At 45.4% G+C, this 22,178-nt stretch overlaps 3 protein-coding genes across 5 annotated transcripts in view; 1 reads left to right on the top strand and 2 right to left on the bottom strand.

The window, feature by feature from the left end:
* LOC147259566 (inactive phospholipid phosphatase 7-like) overlaps positions 1-6,638 on the bottom strand; it is a 23,177-nt gene extending 16,539 nt beyond the window's left edge. For both annotated transcript variants that reach the window (XM_086205590.1, XM_086205589.1), the window contains exon 1: positions 5,684-6,638. The gene's annotated coding sequence lies outside the window, so the exon portion shown is untranslated. The remainder of the gene's footprint in view (positions 1-5,683) is intronic.
* Positions 5,627-8,230, top strand: brd3os (BRD3 opposite strand). The gene is made up of 2 exons (XM_086205593.1): positions 5,627-5,850; positions 6,013-8,230. The coding sequence occupies exon 2, from the start codon at positions 6,091-6,093 to the stop codon at positions 6,400-6,402; it is 312 nt and encodes a 103-aa protein (XP_086061719.1). The 5' UTR covers positions 5,627-5,850; positions 6,013-6,090; the 3' UTR covers positions 6,403-8,230.
* Positions 6,833-20,296, bottom strand: brd3b (bromodomain containing 3b). Of its 2 annotated transcripts, none has more exons than XM_086205578.1 (12): positions 20,141-20,296; positions 17,023-17,359; positions 15,498-15,609; positions 15,164-15,301; positions 14,815-14,962; positions 14,335-14,498; positions 13,828-14,223; positions 13,585-13,713; positions 13,315-13,497; positions 12,877-13,109; positions 12,476-12,774; positions 6,833-10,417 (listed from the first exon to the last, which is right to left on the bottom strand). In XM_086205578.1, the coding sequence occupies exons 2-12, from the start codon at positions 17,112-17,114 to the stop codon at positions 10,299-10,301; spliced, it is 2,013 nt and encodes a 670-aa protein (XP_086061704.1). In that variant the 5' UTR covers positions 17,115-17,359; positions 20,141-20,296; the 3' UTR covers positions 6,833-10,298. The 2 variants fall into 2 exon arrangements, with proteins under 2 accessions (XP_086061704.1, XP_086061703.1); XM_086205577.1 differs by having other exon boundaries at positions 13,291-13,497.
* Between the last annotated feature and the right edge of the window lie 1,882 nt (positions 20,297-22,178).

Here is a 22,178-nt window from a genome sequence, read left to right on the forward strand (position 1 = left end):
TGATGATAGATGACAGATAGATGATAGATAGATAGATAGATAGATGATAGATTGATGATAGATAGATGATAGATAGATGATAGATTGATGATAGATAGATGATAGATAGATGATAGATAGATAGATAGATAGATGATAGATGATAGATTGATGATAGATAGATGATAGATTGATGATAGATAGATGATAGATAGATGATAGATAGATGATAGATAGATAGATGATAGATGATAGATAGATGATAGATAGATGATAGATTGATGATAGATAGATAGATAGATAGATAGATAGATAGATAGATAGATAGATAGATAGATAGATAGATAGATGATGGATAGATGATAGATAGATAGATAGATAGATGATAGATGATAGATTGATGATAGATGGATGATAGATAGATGATAGATGATAGATAGATAGATGATAGATAGATGATAGATAGATAGATAGATAGATAGATGATGGATAGATGATAGATAGATAGATAGATAGATAGATGATAGATGATAGATTGATGATAGATGGATGATAGATAGATGATAGATGGATGATAGATAGATGATAGATGATAGATAGATAGATGATAGATAGATGATAGATAGATGATAGATAGATAGATAGATAGATGGATGATAGATAGATGATAGATAGATGATAGATAGATGATAGATAGATAGATAGATAGATGATAGATGATAGATAGATGATAGATAGATGATAGATTGATGATAGATAGATAGATAGATAGATAGATAGATAGATGATGGATAGATGATAGATAGATAGATAGATAGATAGATGATAGATGATAGATAGATGATAGATAGATGATAGATAGATTGATGATAGATGATAGATAGATGATAGATAGATGATAGATCGATGATAGATGATAGATTGATGATAGATGATAGATTGATGATAGATAGATGATAGATAGATGATAGATAGATAGATAGATGGATGATAGATAGATAGATGATAGATGATAGATTGATGATAGATAGATGATAGATTGATGATAGATAGATGATAGATAGATGATAGATAGATAGATAGATAGATGGATGATAGATAGATGATAGATAGATGATAGATAGATAGATAGATAGATGATAGATGATAGATAGATGATAGATAGATGATAGATTGATGATAGATAGATAGATAGATAGATAGATAGATGATGGATAGATGATAGATAGATAGATGATAGATGATAGATGATAGATAGATGATAGATAGATGATAGATAGATTGATGATAGATGATAGATAGATGATAGATAGATGATAGATCGATGATAGATGATAGATTGATGATAGATGATAGATTGATGATAGATAGATGATAGATAGATGATAGATAGATAGATAGATGGATGATAGATAGTTAGATGATAGATGATAGATTGATGATAGATAGATGATAGATTGATGATAGATTGATGATAGATAGATGATAGATAGATGATAGATAGATAGATGATAGATGATAGATTGATGATAGATAGATGATAGATAGATGATAGATAGATAGATAGATAGATGGATGATAGATAGATGATAGATTGATGATAGATTGATGATAGATAGATGATAGATAGATAGATAGATAGATAGATGATAGATTGATGATAGATAGATGATAGATAGATGATAGATAGATGATAGATGATAGATTGATGATAGATAGATAGATAGATAGATAGATGATAGATTGATGATAGATAGATGATAGATAGATGATAGATAGATGATAGATAGATAGATAGATGGATGATAGATAGATAGATGATAGATAGATAGATGATAGATGATAGATAGATGATAGATTGATGATAGATGACAGATAGATGATAGATAGATAGATAGATAGATGATAGATTGATGATAGATAGATGATAGATAGATGATAGATTGATGATAGATAGATGATAGATAGATGATAGATAGATAGATAGATAGATAGATGATAGATGATAGATTGATAATAGATAGATGATAGATTGATGATAGATAGATGATAGATAGATGATAGATAGATGATAGATAGATGGATGATAGATGGATAGATAGATGATAGATAGATAGATAGATAGATAGATAGATGATAGATAGATGATAGATAGATAGATGATAGATTGATGATAGATAGATGATAGATAGATGATAGATGATAGATTGATGATAGATAGATGGATGATAGATAGATGATAGATAGATGATAGATAGATGATAGATAGATGATAGATGGATAGATGATAGATAGATAGATAGATAGATGATAGATAGATAGATAGATAGATAGATGATAGATGATAGATTGATGATAGATAGATAGATGATAGATAGATAGATAGATAGATGATAGATAGATAGATAGATAGATAGATGATAGATGATAGATTGATGATAGATAGATGGATGATAGATAGATAGATAGATAGATGATAGATAGATGATAGATAGATGATAGATAGATAGATGATAGATAGATGATAGATAGATAGATGATAGATAGATGATAGATAGATAGATTGATGATAGATGATAGATTGATGATAGATAGATGATAGATAGATGATAGATGATAGATAGATGATAGATAGATGATAGATAGATAGATAGATAGATGATAGATGATAGATTGATGATAGATAGATGATAGATAGATTATAGATAGATGATAGATAGATGATAGATAGATAGATAGATAGATGATAGATGATAGATAGATTATAGATAGATGATAGATAGATGATAGATAGATAGATAGATGATAGATTATAGATAGATGATAGATAGATAGATAGATAGATGGATGATAGATAGATAGATAGATAGATAGATAGATAGATGATAGATTGATGATAGATAGATGATAGATAGATGATAGATAGATAGATAGATAGATGATAGATGATAGATAGATGATAGATAGATGATAGATAGACAGATAGATAGATAGATGATAGATAGATGATAGATAGATAGATGATAGATTGATGATAGATAGATGATAGATAGATAGATAGATAGATGATAGATTGATGATAGATAGATGATAGATAGATAGATAGATAGATGATAGATAGATGATAGATAGATAGATAGATAGATAGATAGATAGATAGATAGATAGATAGATAGATAGATAGATAGATGGATGATAGATAGATAGATGATAGATTGATGATAGATAGATGATAGATAGATAGATAGATAGATGATAGATAGATGATAGATAGATAGATAGATAGATGATAGATAGACAGATAGATGATAGTTGATAGATAGATAGATGATAGATTGATGATAGATTGATGATTGGTAGATGATAGATAGATAGATAGATAGATGGATGATAGATAGATAGATGATAGATTGATGATAGATAGATGATAGATAGATAGATAGATAGATGATAGATAGATGATAGATAGATAGATAGATAGATGATAGATAGACAGATAGATGATAGTTGATAGATAGATAGATGATAGATTGATGATAGATTGATGATTGGTAGATGATAGATAGATAGATAGAGTGTCTGTGTGTGAGCTGGTACTTTTTCTAAGTTTGACGAGGGGGCGATGATGCCCATCTTCACATCCTGAAGTTTTCATGTGCAGGTCATGTGATGAAATTTACGTTTCCTCAAGCTCGGCAGGTGATGACATCACAATGAATCCCTCATTGAGAGGTCAGCGATGCATCAGTCACACAGAATATCACCTGCTCGCTAAAGTGGACCAGATGGGACTGGGCCAGGCTAAATGAAAACACACACAGACACAGACACACACAGACACAGACACACACAGACACACACACACACACACACACACACACACACACACACACACACCTTAACATTTCTGGGACATGAGTGCAAATTCCATCCATCCACCCATCCATCCATCCATCCATCCCTCCATCCATCCATCATCCCTCCATCCCTCCATCCATCCCTCCATTTATCCATCCACCCATCCATCCATCTATCATCCACTCATCCACCCATCCATCCATCTATCATCCACTCATCCACCCATCCATCCATCTATCATCCACCCATCCATCCATCCATCATCTCTCCATTTATCCCTCCCTGCCTCCCTCCATGTTCCCCCTCTCCTCCTGTTGAGGGTGGTGGGGGTGGAGCCTATCCCAGCAGCCTTCCCCCTGGACAGGTCACCAGTCCATGGCAGGGCCAACACATAGAGACAGACAACCATTGGCTCTCCCAGCCACGCCTACGGTCAATTTAGAGTCTGGATTAACCTGGTCCCTCTTGATGTCTTTGGACTGTGGAGGAAGCTGGAGTACCAGAGAGAACCCAGCAGGAACAGGGAGAACATGGAGACTCACCCAGAAAGACCCCGTGCTCCAGCCGGGGCTCCACCCACAACCTTCTTGATGGGGGGCCACAGGGAGGACCACTGCTCCAAGGGGCCGCCGGTGAGGGCAATTTGTCCTGATCAAAAAATTTGTGACATGGCCTCAAGTACATTCGACCAGTTTCAGTTGTGCGCTGAACCACAATTCTCTCTCTTTCTCTCTCTCTCACAACAACTCACTTCCCAGATTTTTATAAAACTCTGCATGTCTGGAAGCAGCTTCAACACTGCTCCAGCACCAACGTGTGCTCACGTCCAGTGTACAGGAGCACACACTCCTCTCATCCCGTCCTGAGCGGTGGCGCCGTCACTAGACTGGATGTTTATCAGAGATATCTATAATTCAGTCCTCTAAGTCAAAAAGAACATGCCAGATATGCACATCAGTTTAATCCAATTGTGTGTTGGGCTTTGAATCCTTTAACCACATTCACATTGTGGATGTCAAGAAGGAGCATCAGCGACATCTGAGCTGGAAGTCACGCTGGGAAAACTCCAGTCCCAGGCTTCTACAATGCAGCAACCCCTGCCAGGACACTAATTTCTGATATGCAAAAGAAAACACGATTCCAGACATGGATTAGTTGGTGTTGCAGGCAGGGTTTCCAGATTGGACATGGACAGACTGGATTACAGACTCCTGTAACACAGGTGACACGCATGGACATAATTCTACTGAACATTTAAAATGCCACTCGTTCTTGTCAAGGACTTAAAGAATAAAAGTAGAATTTTCTCTGGGTGAAAAAAACAAACAAACTTGGGAATTCTTCAAATACAACCGCTACAAGTAAGAACGTCACTGGTTGCAGTTCTGACACGTGAGAACACTTTTTCCCCATCGTTGATACCTGAGATTGGCACGTGCGTGTGGTGCCTGTCTGTTGATGATGTCATCAGTTTAAGAACTGAACTCTTACATGTTTTTTGAAGGTAAAACTGTTAATTTACTCCTTGCAACTAGGGTTATTTCTATGTGACACTTGGGGTTGAAATCTCAAGGAAACGGTAAAAAAAAGGTTTGTTCCTCCATCTGGACTGACACGATAAAAGTCAGAAGTCGTTGGGCTGCAAAACGTCAAATCCTATTAAAAAAGTAAAGTGACGAAAGCAACTCCGAATTGAACTCAAACCATGAGCGCCTGGCCAGGCCGCAAACACACATAGGCGGAACGTTTGACGCCTCCTGGAGTTTCCTCCCGGCCCGCAGTGCTACACGCACCGTTGCTTAGCAGCAGGGCAGCGGCGGCGCTGACGAGGCGGGCGACGGCTTACCTTTCAGTGGTAGAAGCAACACGCTTCAGCACATCGACGTCCCTGTCTTAACTCTGACGTTACAGCCCCTAGTGCGGTGACGTCACCACGCCTGGAAGCAGCGGGGTATCCGTTAACCAGCATTTGGCAAATGGCGGAGACTCTCCGGTGCTGCGACGGCAGAAAATGTAAGTTGGCTCATTCACACAGTTAACACGAGAACATCCCGGGTCTCGGGTCACATGATCCGATTCCCCTCGAAATAGCAGTGACCATAGTGACGACATCAGACAACGTTCCGGTAATGAGCTTGGCAGTGGTTCAGGTTCTCCATGGTTTGGTCCCGACAGGTTCTGCTGACCCCGCAGGTGTTAGGCGGGTCTCTTTGACATGGCGGATGTCCTCCTGGTCCTGTGGGCTGCTGCACCATGTCTGACCCGCAAACAGCAGTAGAGGAGGCCGGTCCCAGTCCCGGTTCTCCCAGTTCACCTCCCGGTCGGGCTGCTCGCCCCCCCCTGGCTAAGAAGGCTCTGTCGGAGGCGTACCTGCGCCTGCGGTACCGAGACGCGTCGTTGCTGGTGTGGCAGCAGCAGCAGCTGCAGGCGGCGCCGCCCCCCACCTACCTGAGCCGCAGCCAGTCCGCCTGGTACAGCAGTTACGGGAACCAGGCGGTGCTGGTGCGGGATAAGAGGGGCCTGGAGGACCTCGAGGGGCGGTCCAGGATCTGCAGCATCATGTAGACTCTCCTGATCAATGACCCTGAGCCTGGCTTAAAGTCATGTGACGTCATCTCAGATGTTTACTGGTTAGAATTTATCTTCTGGTCTGGTTCTACATCACGGGTCGCTCTCCACATGTCGTCATTGTGTTCTGGAGTCCTGCAGTGACGTCACTGAGGAGCGTTCCCTGAGTTCTCTCTGGGTCAGAACAACAATGTTGGATGGAACCTTCAAACCGAGTTAATAAACGAGTTCAAGCAGAGTCACTTTGTGTCACCTTGGTGGCGTTTGAAGGGTTCAAGTCCCGGAAAGGGAACAAAGACCGGGATGAAGTTTCAGGGGAGCATTTTCCTTGAGGCACCTTCGTCGGAAACACAACACTTGAGCTTTTCCCATGAGGCCTAGCGTTAGCATGCTGCTAGCCTCTGAATGAAGATTCCAGGCCAACGTGTCACCTTATGTGTTTATTTATGAAAACAAAGGAACTCAGAAAATAAGGATCCATATCAGTAATTACATCAATATTCACCTGTGGGTTCGCGTGTCTTCGTCCTGTCCGGGCGAGTCGCGCTCGCGCGGGCAGCTAACAGCTACAGCCTCAAACACACGGAAGAGAACGAACGGCCGGAGTGCATGCAAATACATAAACCACTTTTTCCTTTTTCTTATTAAAATACAAAAATTAACTATTAGCTTCGAAGCTCGACCATCAACTAAAAACAAACAGGTTACTGTGGCAACGCCGTCCGTCAACCACCGCGTTTGAGTCGTCATGGTGATGAGCCGTCTCCTTGACAACCACACGCCCGCCTATCCAGGAAGCCCGGGCAGGTGGCGCCGGACCTCGGCTGAAGGTAACAGCGGGACACCACCTCGGGGGTCAAAGGTCAAACACCCACCAGACAGGAAAACCACCAGCTGCACTCTAACCTGACCCCTCCCGACAGAAATGGCATTAAACACATCAGAAGCTGTCAGGTCCGTTGCCATGACAACAACCTAACAGCTACTGATGTCATTTCAGCATAGTCCGCCATGTTTATCACAATTGTCTCATTCTCGATGATGTCACAACCAAGACAATCAGATGATTGTTTAGTCATGGTGGCAGAAAGAACCGGGTTACTGGAGCAAGGCATTGGTGTTGGCATGACCTCACCATCCACCTGACTGATGGGATTGGCAGTGAGATCAGAAACAGGCAGGTGACGACACGCCCATGCCAGTCACATGATGATAAAGACGACAGACCAATCAGAGAGCTTCAAGCAGTCGGCAGCTCGCGCGCGGTCCTGCCATTCTGATGAGCTCAACGCAACAACAGAAGGTGAACGGTTCGCCGGTGGTGGGAGGAGTCAGGACCGCGTGCATCAATGAGCTACTTGAGTTTTGTGGACAGGTGGGTTGTGGGTAATGGAGGCGAGAAGAGTGACTAGAATAACAGATTAGTCCATCCCATGCTTCAGGTCGCCCTCGTCTGTCCACGGCTGCATACAGAACTATGACATCATCATCCGTCACCAATCTCACGAGACCTGCCGCCTTCCCATATGATGACATCACAGGCCCAACGACCCTTCTAAAGTAATAAAAGCCTAATTTCTGCTGCAACTAAAAATGTCATGAAATTTTAAAATGTTACAGGGAAACTTCACTTATGTTGACGAGGGCTTGTAAGAGACACAGACGCTCTCAGTGTCTCACCTGGCATCGGTGATGTCACAGCTGGTCTGGAGGACCAGCGCGATGCAGCAGCAGGAAGCAGAGGAAGGTGCTGCTGTGGTACCGGAACCAGCACACACGTCTCTGAGCCACTAACATGTCCACCCTCTGACGTGGATCCATCCCTCCACCTGCACGCTACTCTTTCAACATTCCTACACACGGCAGCACCGGCAGCACCGTGTCAGGTGGGTCGCAGCTGTGTGTAGGAATCCTGCTGGAGACAGAGACCAGTTGACCTCTCCCTTGCCAGGTGAGATGCTGACGGCGTCTGGGTCTCTCACAAGCCCTCGCCAAAATAACAGACGGCCCCTTTAAGAGAAGCAGCTTTGTGGACATGAGGACGTTCAGATCAGATTTAAATAAAAGCAGCTTAAAATCAAAAGCTGGACATCGATCAAAGCAGTGGATCAGGATGCCGGGGGGGGGGGGGGGGCGCACAGACAATCCATACTGAGACCTTTGTAAGACAAGTTCAGCACACAACTCAGAAACAAAAGAAATGTAGTGTTAAAAAAAGAAGTTTGTCCTGCTGATGGCGCTGGCCCCTCCCCGGCGCCGCTGACCCTGGGACTGACAGTTTGTTTGACCTCAGGAGTTTTCACTTCAACAAGTTTGACTCCAGAGACAGAAACCAGATCTGATCAGACCACATTCTCTCTTCCAGCTCTGATTTAATAAAATGGTCAAATCTAAAAGGTTTAACTTGCAGCTGGGAAAATCTGCCAGACGTGCATTATTATGGTGAGGCGTTACCATGGTGACACGGCTTCGATGTTCTATATATCAGCCCTGATGCTGCAATGAAGGACGTGACATCGAAGACGTTCCACCTTCCTCCTTAGTTTAACATCTTTGAGACTTCACCGATCTGCAGCCACTCAGAACGCCTTTCCTAATCGTCACCAACACCAAAATTGTCTTTCGATTTCAAAAAACACGTTAACTGCAACATGAGCAAGAAATTAAAGTGAAATGTTACATGAGGATCGAGAAACATGATTGATCAAAAAGTTAGGACCAACATATTTTTCAAATTGACAAGAAACGTGCATTTGCAGTTGTCAAAAATCAGCCTCAACGTGAGAGTGGGAATGCAGACGACGTCTAACGGCTCCTCCAGGACCATCCAAGCGGCTTTGGATCAGCTGACTGACGCAAATTTGAGATGAGAATTATTCCAATCATACAAGAAACTGGTGTTACGATGCTTGGCTCCCATCAGGACTGGCCTGGCGTGACTGGTGTCAGTCAACCAGACGGATGCCACCCATCAACTGAAAGTTATTGCTGGAAAAGAATGAACCATTTACAGCTGCTGGTTGGACCAAAGATTCGTGATGACATCAACTGTTCACCATTCCTTTATAAAATAGTAACCAACAAAACTGCATCAAAAAAGCGAATGAGCTTTTGCTTGCCGAGTCGTGCACGAGCTGTGGACAAGTCACATGATCAGAGGACAGGAACAAAACGCAGTACCAGCTCTGACATATTCTCACTCGACTGCAAGTTTTAGACAGAAAATCTGGACGTCTGGAAATAAACCCAGCTGCATGAATGTTAAAATAATATAGGACCAGGACCAGGACCAGGACCAGGACCAGGACCAGGACCAGGACTCGCTTCAGTCTGATGTGGAAGGGTGTCTCTGCTTTGATGAACGAGATCCTTGTTAGTATCCTGAGCTGGTGTCAACCCTGCCGAGATCCCGTCAGTTATCTACAGACGCTTCTGGAATGTTGTCAGAGGTCAGGGGTCATGGCCAATGATCGAGGAGGAGGAGGAGGAGGAGGAGAAGAAAGTGTCCAAAGTTCAGAGAAGGTTAATGTCACCATCCCCTCCTCCTTCTTCTTGTCTGCATTTCTCCAGGAAAAAAAACAAACCAAAACAAACAACAACACTAGGTGCTAAAAAAAAGGTCAGCCTATTTACATACAGTCTCCAAGTCTGTGTGTGTGTGCGTGTGTGTGTGTGTGTGTGAGAGAGAGAGAGACATATATATATATTTTTTATATAAATGTATGAGTGTGGTGTAACAAGTTCAGTGTGTGTTTTTGTTCGGGTTGTAATTTTTCATGGATGCATGTGTGTGCTGACTGTACACTGTGTGTGTGTGTGTGTGTGTGTGTGTGTGTGTGAATAAACCTCTGAGTGTATTCAGTAATGTGTGTTTTGTGTGTTTGTACAAGTGTTCAGTCTGTGTCGGAGGAGGAGGATGTTCCTGTTGAGGAGCTGTCATCAGAGGAGGAAGATGAACTGCCACTCAAACGACTAGCCCCGCCTCCTGAGGCCCCACCTCCTGCTGCCTTCTCTGAAAAGACACGCAATAAAGATGAGTTAGCGCTGAACTCTCACTCAGAGCTCATTCTTGAGTCATAGAGATCTTGTACTGGACCAGCAAGGATCCTGTACTAGAGTGATAGGAATCTTGTCTTCGAGTCGCAGGGATCTCATCCTGGGGTCATAGGGATTTTGCTCGAGTCACTAGGATTCCCATTTTGTCCCAGAGTCACAATGATCTCATCCTTTAGTTGCAGGAATATCATTCTAGAGATGCAAAGATTCAATCTTGTCTCCAGAGTCACAAGGTTCTCATCCAGCTTTTGCAGTTCCCATTCAATCGCCACTGTCGTCACACCCTGGAATCACCAAGTCTGAATACTCGTGGCACCAAGATCTCATCCTAGCTTTCCAGTAATTGACCTTTCGCAAAAGCCCCGCCCCCCTTATACCCCTTTCCCACTGAAACACGTGGGTCAAAGCGGGCTTTTGTACCCGCGTTTGCTCAGCATCAGGGTTCATTCAAGCTTCCAGCAGACGCGGGTCTGAGCTCCTGCTGTGCTGCTGCATGCCTGTGTTTTTCTCTCTCGTACGTCATCGCGCTGACAACGTCATCATTACACGTAAAAGTGCGCCGTGTCTCAAAATGCCGGTGATGTTCCCATAAATCTCCGGGTCCTGGCCGGTTCCAGAACTCTGCTGCCAGATCTCCTCTTCACCACGGATGGCGAGCAGCTCGCAGACTTCATGATCTTGCCAGTGCGCTGCCACGATCGATAAAATGATGTGAAGATGGCGGTACAAGTTGTTTATCAACACGGTGGCGCCTGCTGGGTTCACGTCAGGGTTCCTGGTTGGTGGGAGTTCCCCAGCAGAGATTAACTCACCTGAGATCATCCACATGGAACTGTTAGAACAACAGGGTGGAGTGGCGTCTCAGGACATCAACAGAGGACTGACCTCATGGCAGAGGCCCAAACTTTACTGAGACAAGAGTCAGCAGCTCTCACAGCCCAGTTTTTTTCCCCCGGAGCTTCCACAATGACAGGAGACACAGTGACAACATCAGGATGTGACAGGAAGGTGGTGGGAAACCTGAGACAGCGCGGTTGCTTTTTTCACACTGCAGACGAGCCGAGCAGAGCCGCTAAACTCCCGGGTCGCTTGGAGGGTCGGTGGACGCAGGGCGAAATGCCGAGTCGACCCGCTCAGAGTGCCCAGACACCCGCGTTCACCCGTGTTTTTGGTGCAGTGTGAAAGGGGCTGTAGTTACTGTTGCTAGCCTGACATCCTTCTTGATGCAGACGGAGCATTAACATGCGTCATGTTGGGAGAAGTATACCTGTATGTGTCGGTGACTCTTTTTGGAGCAATACATGGGTGACATCCTCCAGATGGAGGCAGAAGGGGTAACAGTAGCAGTGGAGGGATGTAGTCAAACTATTAACATAGACAAGGAAGGGGACACTCCAACTGTCCAGGCTAAAGCCTACCGGTCTCAAGCGAAATCAGAGAAACCTCATGATCTCTACCTCAAATGCATCCAGCACAGCCTTGTGGACCAGCCATGCTCTTAAACTGCTGGCTACGTTCTCTGTCTTTGTTAGTCGAGCAGTGTTAATATTTAATATGAGCATTACCGTTAGCTAGCTAGCCACGGCATTAGCCTAGCCTTACCTTGGAGCAGACGTATGCATGCTTGTTTATTTTCGAGACATTCAGCTGGGAGTGGGGCCGTCCACATCGTTTAATCCATCATAGGCACCGCTCCTGTTGAGTTTTTGGCTTTGGGAAGGGAAAGAACAGGACTCCCCCAGCCAAACTCTCAGGGTGCCTACTGTCACGTTTACAAACTCCATAGGCACAAATCTTTATCATTTTGTCAGAGGCCCGCAGCTTGTCGGACCTTGTTTACTAGTAACGGTTGCTAGGATGTTGCCGATTGGACAATGACTGTTTGGGGCGGGGTTCTGCAAAGGGTCTATTGTGAGTAGAACAGATCTTGTCTTAGTACCACCAAGATCACAATGGTGAAGTAAACCAACATAGTGTAGCATCACTCATAGGTCAGTGGAGACTTAGTTCTTACGCAGTAGCTTCCGCTGCTTCTTCTGCAGGCAGGACTTGACGTAGCGCTCCAGCTCTCGGAGTGTGGAGGGTTTGAGGGTCTCGAAGTCAATCTCAATCTCATCAGGGTTTGAGTCCCTCAGCGACGGCTCTCTGGACTGGATAATGTGGACAACACGGCCCAGCTTCTCTCCAGGCAGTCGATTTATATCCAGGCTCAGTTGGCGCTTCTCATCATATGACATTGGCAGAGATGACTCCTCGCCATCATCTCCGTTAGCTGAGCCACCGCCTGATGTCTTACTGCCTTTCTTAGGTTGCCTGGACACACAAAGTTCCTCTGGTTGGTCAAACTCTAACTTCAACCTTTACAACCTTGATACACATTCTGTTCCCATCACTACTGAACAGACTGAATCCTACCTGGTGGCAGTCACTGTGCTGTTGGCTTTCCTGGCTGGTGCTTTCTTCTGATTGGCTGGTTTGGGCTGCTGAGCAACAGTCTTAGGCTTCTTCTCTTCCTCTGTCTTGCCCTTGTTCCCTTTGTCTTTTTCCTTCTCTTTCTTCTTCTCCTTGTCTTTCTTCTCTTTCTTCTTCTTTGGCTTGCTGACTGGAGCCTGGGACAGGACGGCCAGCTGCTCGTGCACCGCCTTCAACTGGTGGGATACACTAATTATCAATACCTATAATCTCCAATCAATATGAAGGAAGGCCATCAGCCTGTGGCAAAAGCCAGTTACAGATCAATAGGCGCGCACACCTGCAAATACTCATTAGATCATAACAAATGTTAATTGAATCAACGATAAAAAGGAAGAAAACCAGGATGTTCTTGACCTGTGATTGGTCGGCAGCACCAACCTGCTCCTGAAGCTCGGCCAACCGTGTAGCTCGCTCCTCCTCTGAGTCAGACGATTCGTCCGAGGAGGAGTTGTTGCTGCTGTCAGAGGAGGCGGTGCTTTTACTGACCATCGGCGTCGTGGACGGGACTGACGCCTCAAGGCCCTCGTCTGGAATCTTTGCGAAACGCATCTCAAACACATCCTGTAGACAGAGAGACGGTTAGAGTCATGGAAGGTTCTGGAAATTGTGGAAGGTTCTGAGAGTGTGATGAAGGTTCTGGAGGCGTACCTGAAGCTTACGGGCCATGGCCACCACCTCATGATCAGGAGGGTTGTACTTGTAACAGTTAGAGAACATTAACCTGACGTCTGTAGCGAAGCTCTGAGGGTCACTGTACTCTCCTTTATCCATCTTTTTCTGTTGAAGATATCAAATACGGCTTTCAAACGAGGTCAAACGATTTAAGACTCATCTCTTCCAAACATGATGTTGTTCAGAAAATGTTGTGTCTGATGATGTCAATTGTGTTACCCGGACAGTGCTGAGGTCCATGGGGTGTTTAATGATGTCATGGTAGTCATGCAGCTCCAACGCCTCCGCATCCACCGGCTTGTAGAAGGGCCAGGCATAGTTGGCATGCTTCTTGGAGAGCATCTCCTTCAGGATGGCGTCGCAGTGTTTCATTTGCTCACCCAGCTTACCACCCTTCCTGCTGCCAGCTCCTGCTCCTCCCCCCCCCACCTCACCCCCCGCAATGTCTTCCCCCGTCTCTCGACGAGCCTTGGCAGGACGGGCAGCAGCCTCACGGCGAGATGACCCCAGCTTGGGTGGTTTGGTGTCCTGACCAGAAGGAGAGTCTGCACGACCCGCAGAAATGGCAGATGTGGTGGGAGTGGTGGTGTCAGCTTTCCTCTTCACCCCTTTCTTCTGTAAAAGAGAGAGAGAGAGAGAGAGAGAGAGGGAGACAGAGAGAGAGGGGTCAGTTTACATCATTTATTTGTGGTCACATGGCACCATCATACACTGCATGACTGTTACCTTGACAACAGGCTGTGCAGAGGGCATCATGGTTGCTGGGGGCTGTGGGGCAGACACAGGGGGTGTGGCCTGGACAGGTGTAGGTGTGGTTGAGATGACTGGCGTTTGGGAGGGGGATGGGTAGGAGGGGGGAGGGGAGGCTGAAGATTCCGCCTGCTGACTCACTGATGAACAGAACACAGTGCAATAATCAGGTTCTGCTCTTCATAGAAGATGGTAAAGGTACCTAGAATGAGTGAATCTGCCAAAGAAATACTGCAGTAGTTAGTTGTGATGGGGCTGTAGCATCAGTAATGTAGTATCCACCTGTAGATTTACTGCTTTATATGGACCTGTGGTAGCAGCACTGTAGTATGTAGCCATAACATTCTTAAAGTGCCTTGACTATGACTACATGCTGTAGTGCTACTACTACAGTGGTATGTACCTGAAGTAGTAATGCTGCTGTATTAGCCATAGTTTTACTACTGTAGCACGTACCTGTGGTGGCAGCAGCAGGCTGTTTGCTCTTGTTCTTCCCTTTAGGTGCAGGAGGCAGAAGAGCGACTTCCTCCTGAGGCATCTGAGCAACTTTCTGCAGGAAGATTTTCTCCAGAGCCTGAGCCATCAGGACGATGTCGTCTGTGGGCTGCACCACCAGACCAGGACACCGGTAACTCAACATGATCCTTTACTTCACCTCCACTTGATCATGCACGACTACTTCTGTTGAACCTTTACTGCTTCTACTACAGATTATCATTGTCCCTCCTCCTCCTCCTACTACTATTTACCATTTATACTCTGAACATGCAGGCAAAGATCATGTAGCAGGTGAGGGAGAGAGTACCTTGTTGTAGATGTAGCAGTTGGTGAACATGGTGTTGAAGTCCTGCATGGCCTCGCTAGCGCTCCAGTAATAGTTGTTCTCCAGACGTTTCTTAATGGTTCCCATGTCCATGGGATTCTTGATGACCTTGTGGTAGTCCTGGAAACATGTGTGTTGTTAAAGGTTGCCCTACTATTCATACTGGAACCAGCTGCTGGTCCTGAAACACTGCTGCGACATCTCTGAGGATGTATCATGTTGCTCTGAAGCTTTATTAGGAATGACACATGGTACAGCGACAATAACCGCTCCTTGCTGGCAGTGTCAGTGTGCATGCGTACAGGCTGTGACTCACCGCCAGGCACAACTTGATGGCGTCGACAGGCTGGTAGAATGGCCAGGCGAACTGATGCTTCCAGAGCGTCTTCACCACCACGTTCTGCATGTACTGCAGCTGGTTGGTCTTCCTGATGGACACAAACACAGCAACATCAGCAGCGCTTCACCTTCCACCTCCACCAGCTTCCAGCAACAACTGAGAAGCCAATGTACCCTGATTTCCGGATTTGTGAAAAAATCCCAAAGGGGGACAGGACCTTAATCCAGTTGAATCAGACTCTCTGGAGGTAAATAACATTTTATGGTTATCTTATGCACCTAAATACTGTCATATTGTGATGTTTGACAGAGAGACTTCATGTCTGAAAACAGGGCAGGCCGCAGTGACTGGGACTGTGACCCGACCTGGACTTTAAAGGTTGTCATCATGAGCAGATCGCTGCAGACATGCTGCATTATATAAGGAAGGATTTGTGCAGTTGGTTGCTAATAAACATCTTCCATCATTGCACTGAAGCAGCAGATGTCCATTTGGATTGAAAGCCCACCTGGGAGAACAAGGCTCCCGCTGAGCCTGGAGTAACATGGACTGGAGGGTGAAACCAATCAGAACTGACCACCCTAAACAATACACACCAGTCAATGTCTACTTCTCAGAAAAATAACCAGCCATGGTGGTTCAAAGGAACCTGGATCTGCACGAGGGCAGAACCATTTAGAGAATAAAGTCCAGTTGTGTTTTTTTCTGACTGATGTTGCAATTTGATCTGGGATTTTATGATTTTTCTCCCAACTGCAGTTCAACAGTCACTGACGTGTTATCTGCTCTACATTCTAATGTGAGGAGGAGAACTTCAGACTGAGACTGAAGGAACTGCTGATCACTTTGATCTGTGATGAAGTAGAAATAAGAACCAAACGTCAACCAGACCAGCAGCTGGAATGTAGAAGAGCAGAATAATAAAGTCAGTCAGCTGAGTTCGTCCCGGTGCTCCGTGTCTCAGGCTCTGTTCCGTCTCTGGAGACAGAGCCGAGTGTCTCCACCTCTACCTGGCCTGGATCCATCAGATCAGCTCTCAGCTTCATCGTCTCCTCAGTCTCAGTGCAGGTGACACTCACATGTATGTGCTGCGTGTGCAGCACCTGTCTACATGTATGTTGGGCTCCGCTGGCTTCCTACATGCAGGTGACCTTCGCCCAGCGCCAGAACTCCTGAGGAGGAGCTGAGCTCAGCTTCTGCTTTCTCTCCCTGTTCTGTCTCCTTTGGGGAGTTGTCCTCACCTCTGCTCTCCCTGCACGCTGCAGCCAGGTAGCGGAGCCCCGAAGCTCCGCTACCTGGCTGCCGGCTGCACAGGGCGGGTCATTCAGTCACTCAGAGAAACACATTCTTCTGCCCTCCATGACTGTGTTACGCTGGAGGAAACCTGATTTAGGACTGGTTTCCATTGGTAAACATGGGACAGGAAGTGATGTCAGAAGATCAAAGGTGGATCCTTATCTTAAAGAACCAACAGATAATTGGAGATGAAGATGTTACATACCTGCCAGGTTTGGTAGGATTGGTGACCTCCGGTGGGGGCGGGTTGGTGAGGGGAGGGGGGCTGGGGGGTGCAGCCTCAGGGGCGTCCGACATGGTGGACGGCGGTAACGCAACAATACACCTTGGGACAGCAGGGTCTGACCTGAAGGTGAAAAAACAACTCCCTCTGTGGTCTGAGGGTGTGTGTGTGTGTGTGTGTGTGTGTGTGTGTGTGTGTGTGTGTGTGCGTGGGAAGGGGGGCACACAGGTGTGTGAGTCGTGCCTTCACTTCAAGTGTTGTTTGTGTCGACTCTCCAACTCGATGTTTCCTCCAAGGAGACAAACTCCCATCGCACAACCTGAGAGAGAAAAGCAGTGTCGTCAGCTGGTGAGGTCATCATATGACATCACTCATCCTCTGCAGCCACAGACAGAGACCATAGTTCTGACATGAACTACTGACACAGACAAACTATTGATGGCTTAAAAAACACTCCTGAAAATGTAAAAAGGAAGTTTCATTAAAAGCAGAAAATAATTTAGTTCTTGCAAAAACTAAACCAGCTTCCAGAAGGTGATGCTGACAGATGTTTCTGAAGGCCCAGAGGATCAGGACGCCAGGACCGGCCAACCACACAAGATGAAGGGTGCTTCGTCTCATTTTTGTCTGTGCTTGACTGTATTTAGACGTGATATCGTAGTAAGACAAACTAAATCAAAGGATAACAGGAAATACAGATGCTAGAACAGTTACCATGGCAACACACAAACACATCCTACTTCCATGAGCAGTGTTTGACTGCTTCCTGTGACCCACACTGACCCCCTGTGGAGGTTCTGAGACTCTTGTGTCCTGCACCAGTACAAAACCAGACACTGACACCCTTGTCCACCGTCCCACACTGTCACCCCCTGCCCTCCTTCCCAATCGGACCAACCTGAGGACGACCCTCCAGGTTGTCCTCGCCATAATCCGTTCCAGCCAATACCAACATGCAAAACATTCACTTTATTGCCCAATGACTCAACCCAGGGCTGCCAGCAGGTCATCTGCGCCACCTGGCTGGCTTTGTGTAAAGATTTGGTTTCCCCCTTGAAGCCATAAATGAGCCTGAAATTCGGACAACAAAGCCCCCCCCCCCCCCATGTTCTGAAGCATCTGAGGTAGCGTCGCTCCTACGTCCAGACATGTAGCTTGTTAATCATTTAAACACTAGAAACATAGACATATTTACTCATATTCACTTAAAATTTGTATGTTAAAAGCTTTCTTGTGTTTTTAGGGTATCACCCTTTCCAAACACATTCACTACTTCCCTGCATCGGGTCACAAGGAAGAAGTTCATGGAAAATTCACAAAGTAATCAGCACAATTTTTTTTTTTTTTGGAAAAACCAATTTCAAGAAAAGGAAAACTATATTTCTAACTATTAAGGTCATCATTATATAGCAGGGTAAATATGACATCAGTTTAAAAGTTTTGTAAAAACAAAACTCCCCCCCCCCCCAATTTATTGGTAAAAGTCTTAGTTTTTGAGAATTGTTTCTTTTTGCATTTGTTAACATGCTGACGAGCTACTGCATATTCACTGGATTTGAAGACATGGAAGCATGTCAGAGTCAATTATCAAGACATTCACTAGAAAACGTAGAAGGAAAATCACTGCTTAAAGAAGGAAAGAAGAAGAAACTGGGAACAGTACATCTAAGAATGACAGGACAATTACACCTGTAGATTTGCTGATTCTATTCAAAGTCCAGATGTCTCGTTTAAATGTATTTGTGTACATTCCCGGTCCTGCAGGTCATTGTGATTGTCAAAAATGATCATTTAGGCAACTGGACTCACCTCTTGTGAGTCTCGTGATTCTTATTAATGTCTTGTTTAAATCTTTGTGAAACAGGAAGTGTAGTTTTTCAGTGCAGCAGTGACTCGACTGCTTAATCAGAAGTTTTTACACATTAATATCAAGCCTCTGTGAGTAAACACATTTAACATCATATCCATGTGGTACTGGTCTCAGTGTTTTGGACTTTCTCCACCAATGTTTGCGTTGGTGCAGCTCTCCACCACGTCTACTGACTGAATTATGGACTAAAAGTTGCTTGATTCCGAATGGACATTTACACAGTCACTGTTCGAGCCACAAGGACAATCCTGGTTTGTTGTAGCTCAGAACTCCTCCAGTCCTCAGCTGCCTGTCACAACTCTTTCAAAGCAAGTGAAACTCCAGTTTTCCTCTTGTTGCTGCGGTCCCTGGAAGATCTCCCGACCCAGCAGAAAACTGTCAGATCCACAAAGAGGACTGATACCCAGACTGAAAGGGTTCCTGAGCTTCATCGAGCTCAGAATTCTTCGTCATTCACACCAGCAAACTTTCATCGGAGAGTTTGAGATGTGAACGGTGTTTCGGTGATTCAAGCCTAGATTGGAGCGCCTGAGACGGTAAACACATCAAGCCCAGCTGCGGCCACCGGCCCTGCACCTTGCCCAATGTGTCCGGATCTGAGCCGAGTCCAGCGGGATCAACAGATGTTGAGTCCGGCGGCTGCTCACTGCGCCTCCAGCCTACATGCTGCCGCGGCTAACAGCGGGCTACAAACTCCACCAAACCCCTCAGCGGCGGCTGCCCGCCGTCCGCGGCGACTTCCTCACTGAAGGACTGGAGCTGAGAAGTCGCTCTATCGACCAGCACCAATCCGATGCAAATGTTTGCAGGCTACTGAAACATCCCGTTTATCTTGTTGTGAAAAGATGGCGGGCAAGCTAATGCAAAATCGGAGCTAGGTTGCTAACTAGCCGAGCAGGCTGCTTATCCGACAAGTAAATTGTAATTAATGCTCTTCCAAGCGCTTGTAGCGGTACGAGACCCGGCGCAGGAGGGCCGATCTGGAGGTTTCCTCGCCCGTGAACCGCACGGCGATGTCACACACACCGACAACGACCCGATATTGGCGTCTGTTAGGGCTCCGTGTTTCTGGCTAAAGCGCCGTTAGCCTGCTAGCTAGCTGAGCTTTGTCTGAAGGCGCCGAGCGGCCAGCCAGGCTCCGACACACAGCGACACATTCTGCCAAACCCGGCCGAGCTGCGCCCCGTTCCCCCGCTAAGGCCCCGCCACCGACAACAGAGACGTGTTTACTTTGGCTTTCGGTCCTCCGGTGCGTCCAGCGGCGGGCTCCGGTCACTTTGCTGGAAGATTTTTTTTTTTATTTAGCGAAGTAGCATAATAGATGAGTTATCAGCTGTCTGCCGTGTGCGCAGGCGCATTGGCAGGCGACATCAGCGATGTTGTTGTGACGGGATTGGCTGGGTGGACCGACGCGGCGCTGGGATTGGCTTTGGGTTGTTTGCGGGGTAATTATTGGCTTTTGGTGGATTCGAACGGCTGTGATTGGTCAGTGTGTTTTTGAGGCGCTGTTACTGGCTAAGGTGATATTCAGCCCGCTGTGATTGGCTGATGACGGTTTTGGTGGGTCGAGGCTAGACAGGAAGGTCCGGAGGCCCAGGGTGCAGGAACTCCGGAAAATGTCATCAAATAACCTTTGCAGAATCACAGCTTTGTAGGGCACCTGGCCCGCTCTGGCTGGTCACCTACCTACCTGGCTAGCATTAAAGAGCTTTGAGGCTCATCATGCTGAAAGGAAGCGTGAAGCTTAGTTGTGGTGATTGTAGGAGCTGGGACTTTCATTCTCTCCAGTCAGCTGCCAACAAAACTGCAAGTGCTGACTGGAAAACCCTTGTTCTGGGTTTGCGTAGATCACTAAGAGCCATCTCAGTCGTGATGGTACATTTGGAAATCTAACCAAAGGAGAGGTTTTGAAAATTGCTATTGCAGTGAGGTTGAAGTCATGTGACCCTGGCGTAGTTTCTTTCTATGCTAACGTTAGCTTAGCACTGCGAATCATCACATTCAGGCTTCCAGCATCAGACCCACATCAGAGTGGTTCACTGGTGAAGATAGGCTTGATGACTAATTCTGACTAAGTATGCAGAGGCGCCTGTAGCAGCAGCTCCCATTGTGTCTGAAACTTTTTTTGTCTTTGTTGATTTTTTTTCTCTTTGTGAATTTCCCCATCATGGGACTAATAAAGGAATATCTTTTCTTAACTAAGCCTGTTGGTGGAGGAGCCATGAGATGGCATTTCCTGTCGGACTACAAACACACCGCTTCCCTGACATGATCCGTTTTGTTCCCTGTAAGGCACCTGTGAGCTTCCTGCACCATATAAGGGTAATTATTGTGTGTCTGTCCACAGATGAAGGAGAGAAGCAGCAGTGCAGGATTATCAAGAAGCTTTATTGTCTTCATCAGTGATTATCATCATCTTCATCATCAGTCCAGTTGCTATGGGCCTGTGTGCTGTTAACATGCAGCAGCGCCGAGCAGACAGACAGACGGGCGGGTAGGCGGGACGAGAGGTAGACAGGCAGACAGGAAGTGAGGTAGGGCTGGGGTTTTCAAATGTCCACACGCCTTTGACGAGTATTTAAACACAACAAATCTGATCCATGTCATTCAATCAATAATCATAAAAGTCATCACAATTCTTACAGTGAATTTTTTTCTTACTGACAATTTTTCAGGAGTTCAAACGATAATTTTGTGTTTAGTTGGTATTGGTATTAAATTTATAACATTTTTTTGCCAAATGATCTTTTTTTGGGGGGGCACATTTTTTGTGAATCACACAATGTTTTTAACCATTGCTCCTCTTCTTTTCCCATCATACCCACTTGATTTCATCTTGTCTGAACCCTGTGTCACATTTCCTGTGTTTAAACTTTCAAAAGCACAAAAAGTACACTACTTAACCAGAACCCCTGGAGGACTCCTGGGGGGGTCCCCTTTGACCCCACTTTGAGAACCCCTGAGGTAGGGGCAGACAGACAGACAGGGGGACAGGTAGTTAGTCAGAATGAGCATGTCAATTGTTCAGGGCTTCGTCTCTTTTCGGTCCATAATGACTGATGTTTAAAAAAGGGGAGGAGCCTGTGGGAGGCTTGAGGTTTCTTCCCTTCAAATAAACACATAAAGACAAATAAACAACCAAAGTACATTTCAACAAAATAAAGTTCACAGAACTGTAAACAACAGTTGAAGGACAATGTGTGTGGTAGTGTGTGTGTGTGTGTGAGAATCTGTGGGTGTGTACGTGTTTGTGCATGTGTTCATGTAA

This window comes from Aulostomus chinensis, chromosome 6 (assembly GCF_037954235.1).
Source record: "Aulostomus chinensis isolate RoL2024-O1b breed Wild chromosome 6, RoL_Achi_v1.0, whole genome shotgun sequence".
NCBI classification, from domain to species: Eukaryota; Metazoa; Chordata; class Actinopteri; order Syngnathiformes; family Aulostomidae; genus Aulostomus; species Aulostomus chinensis.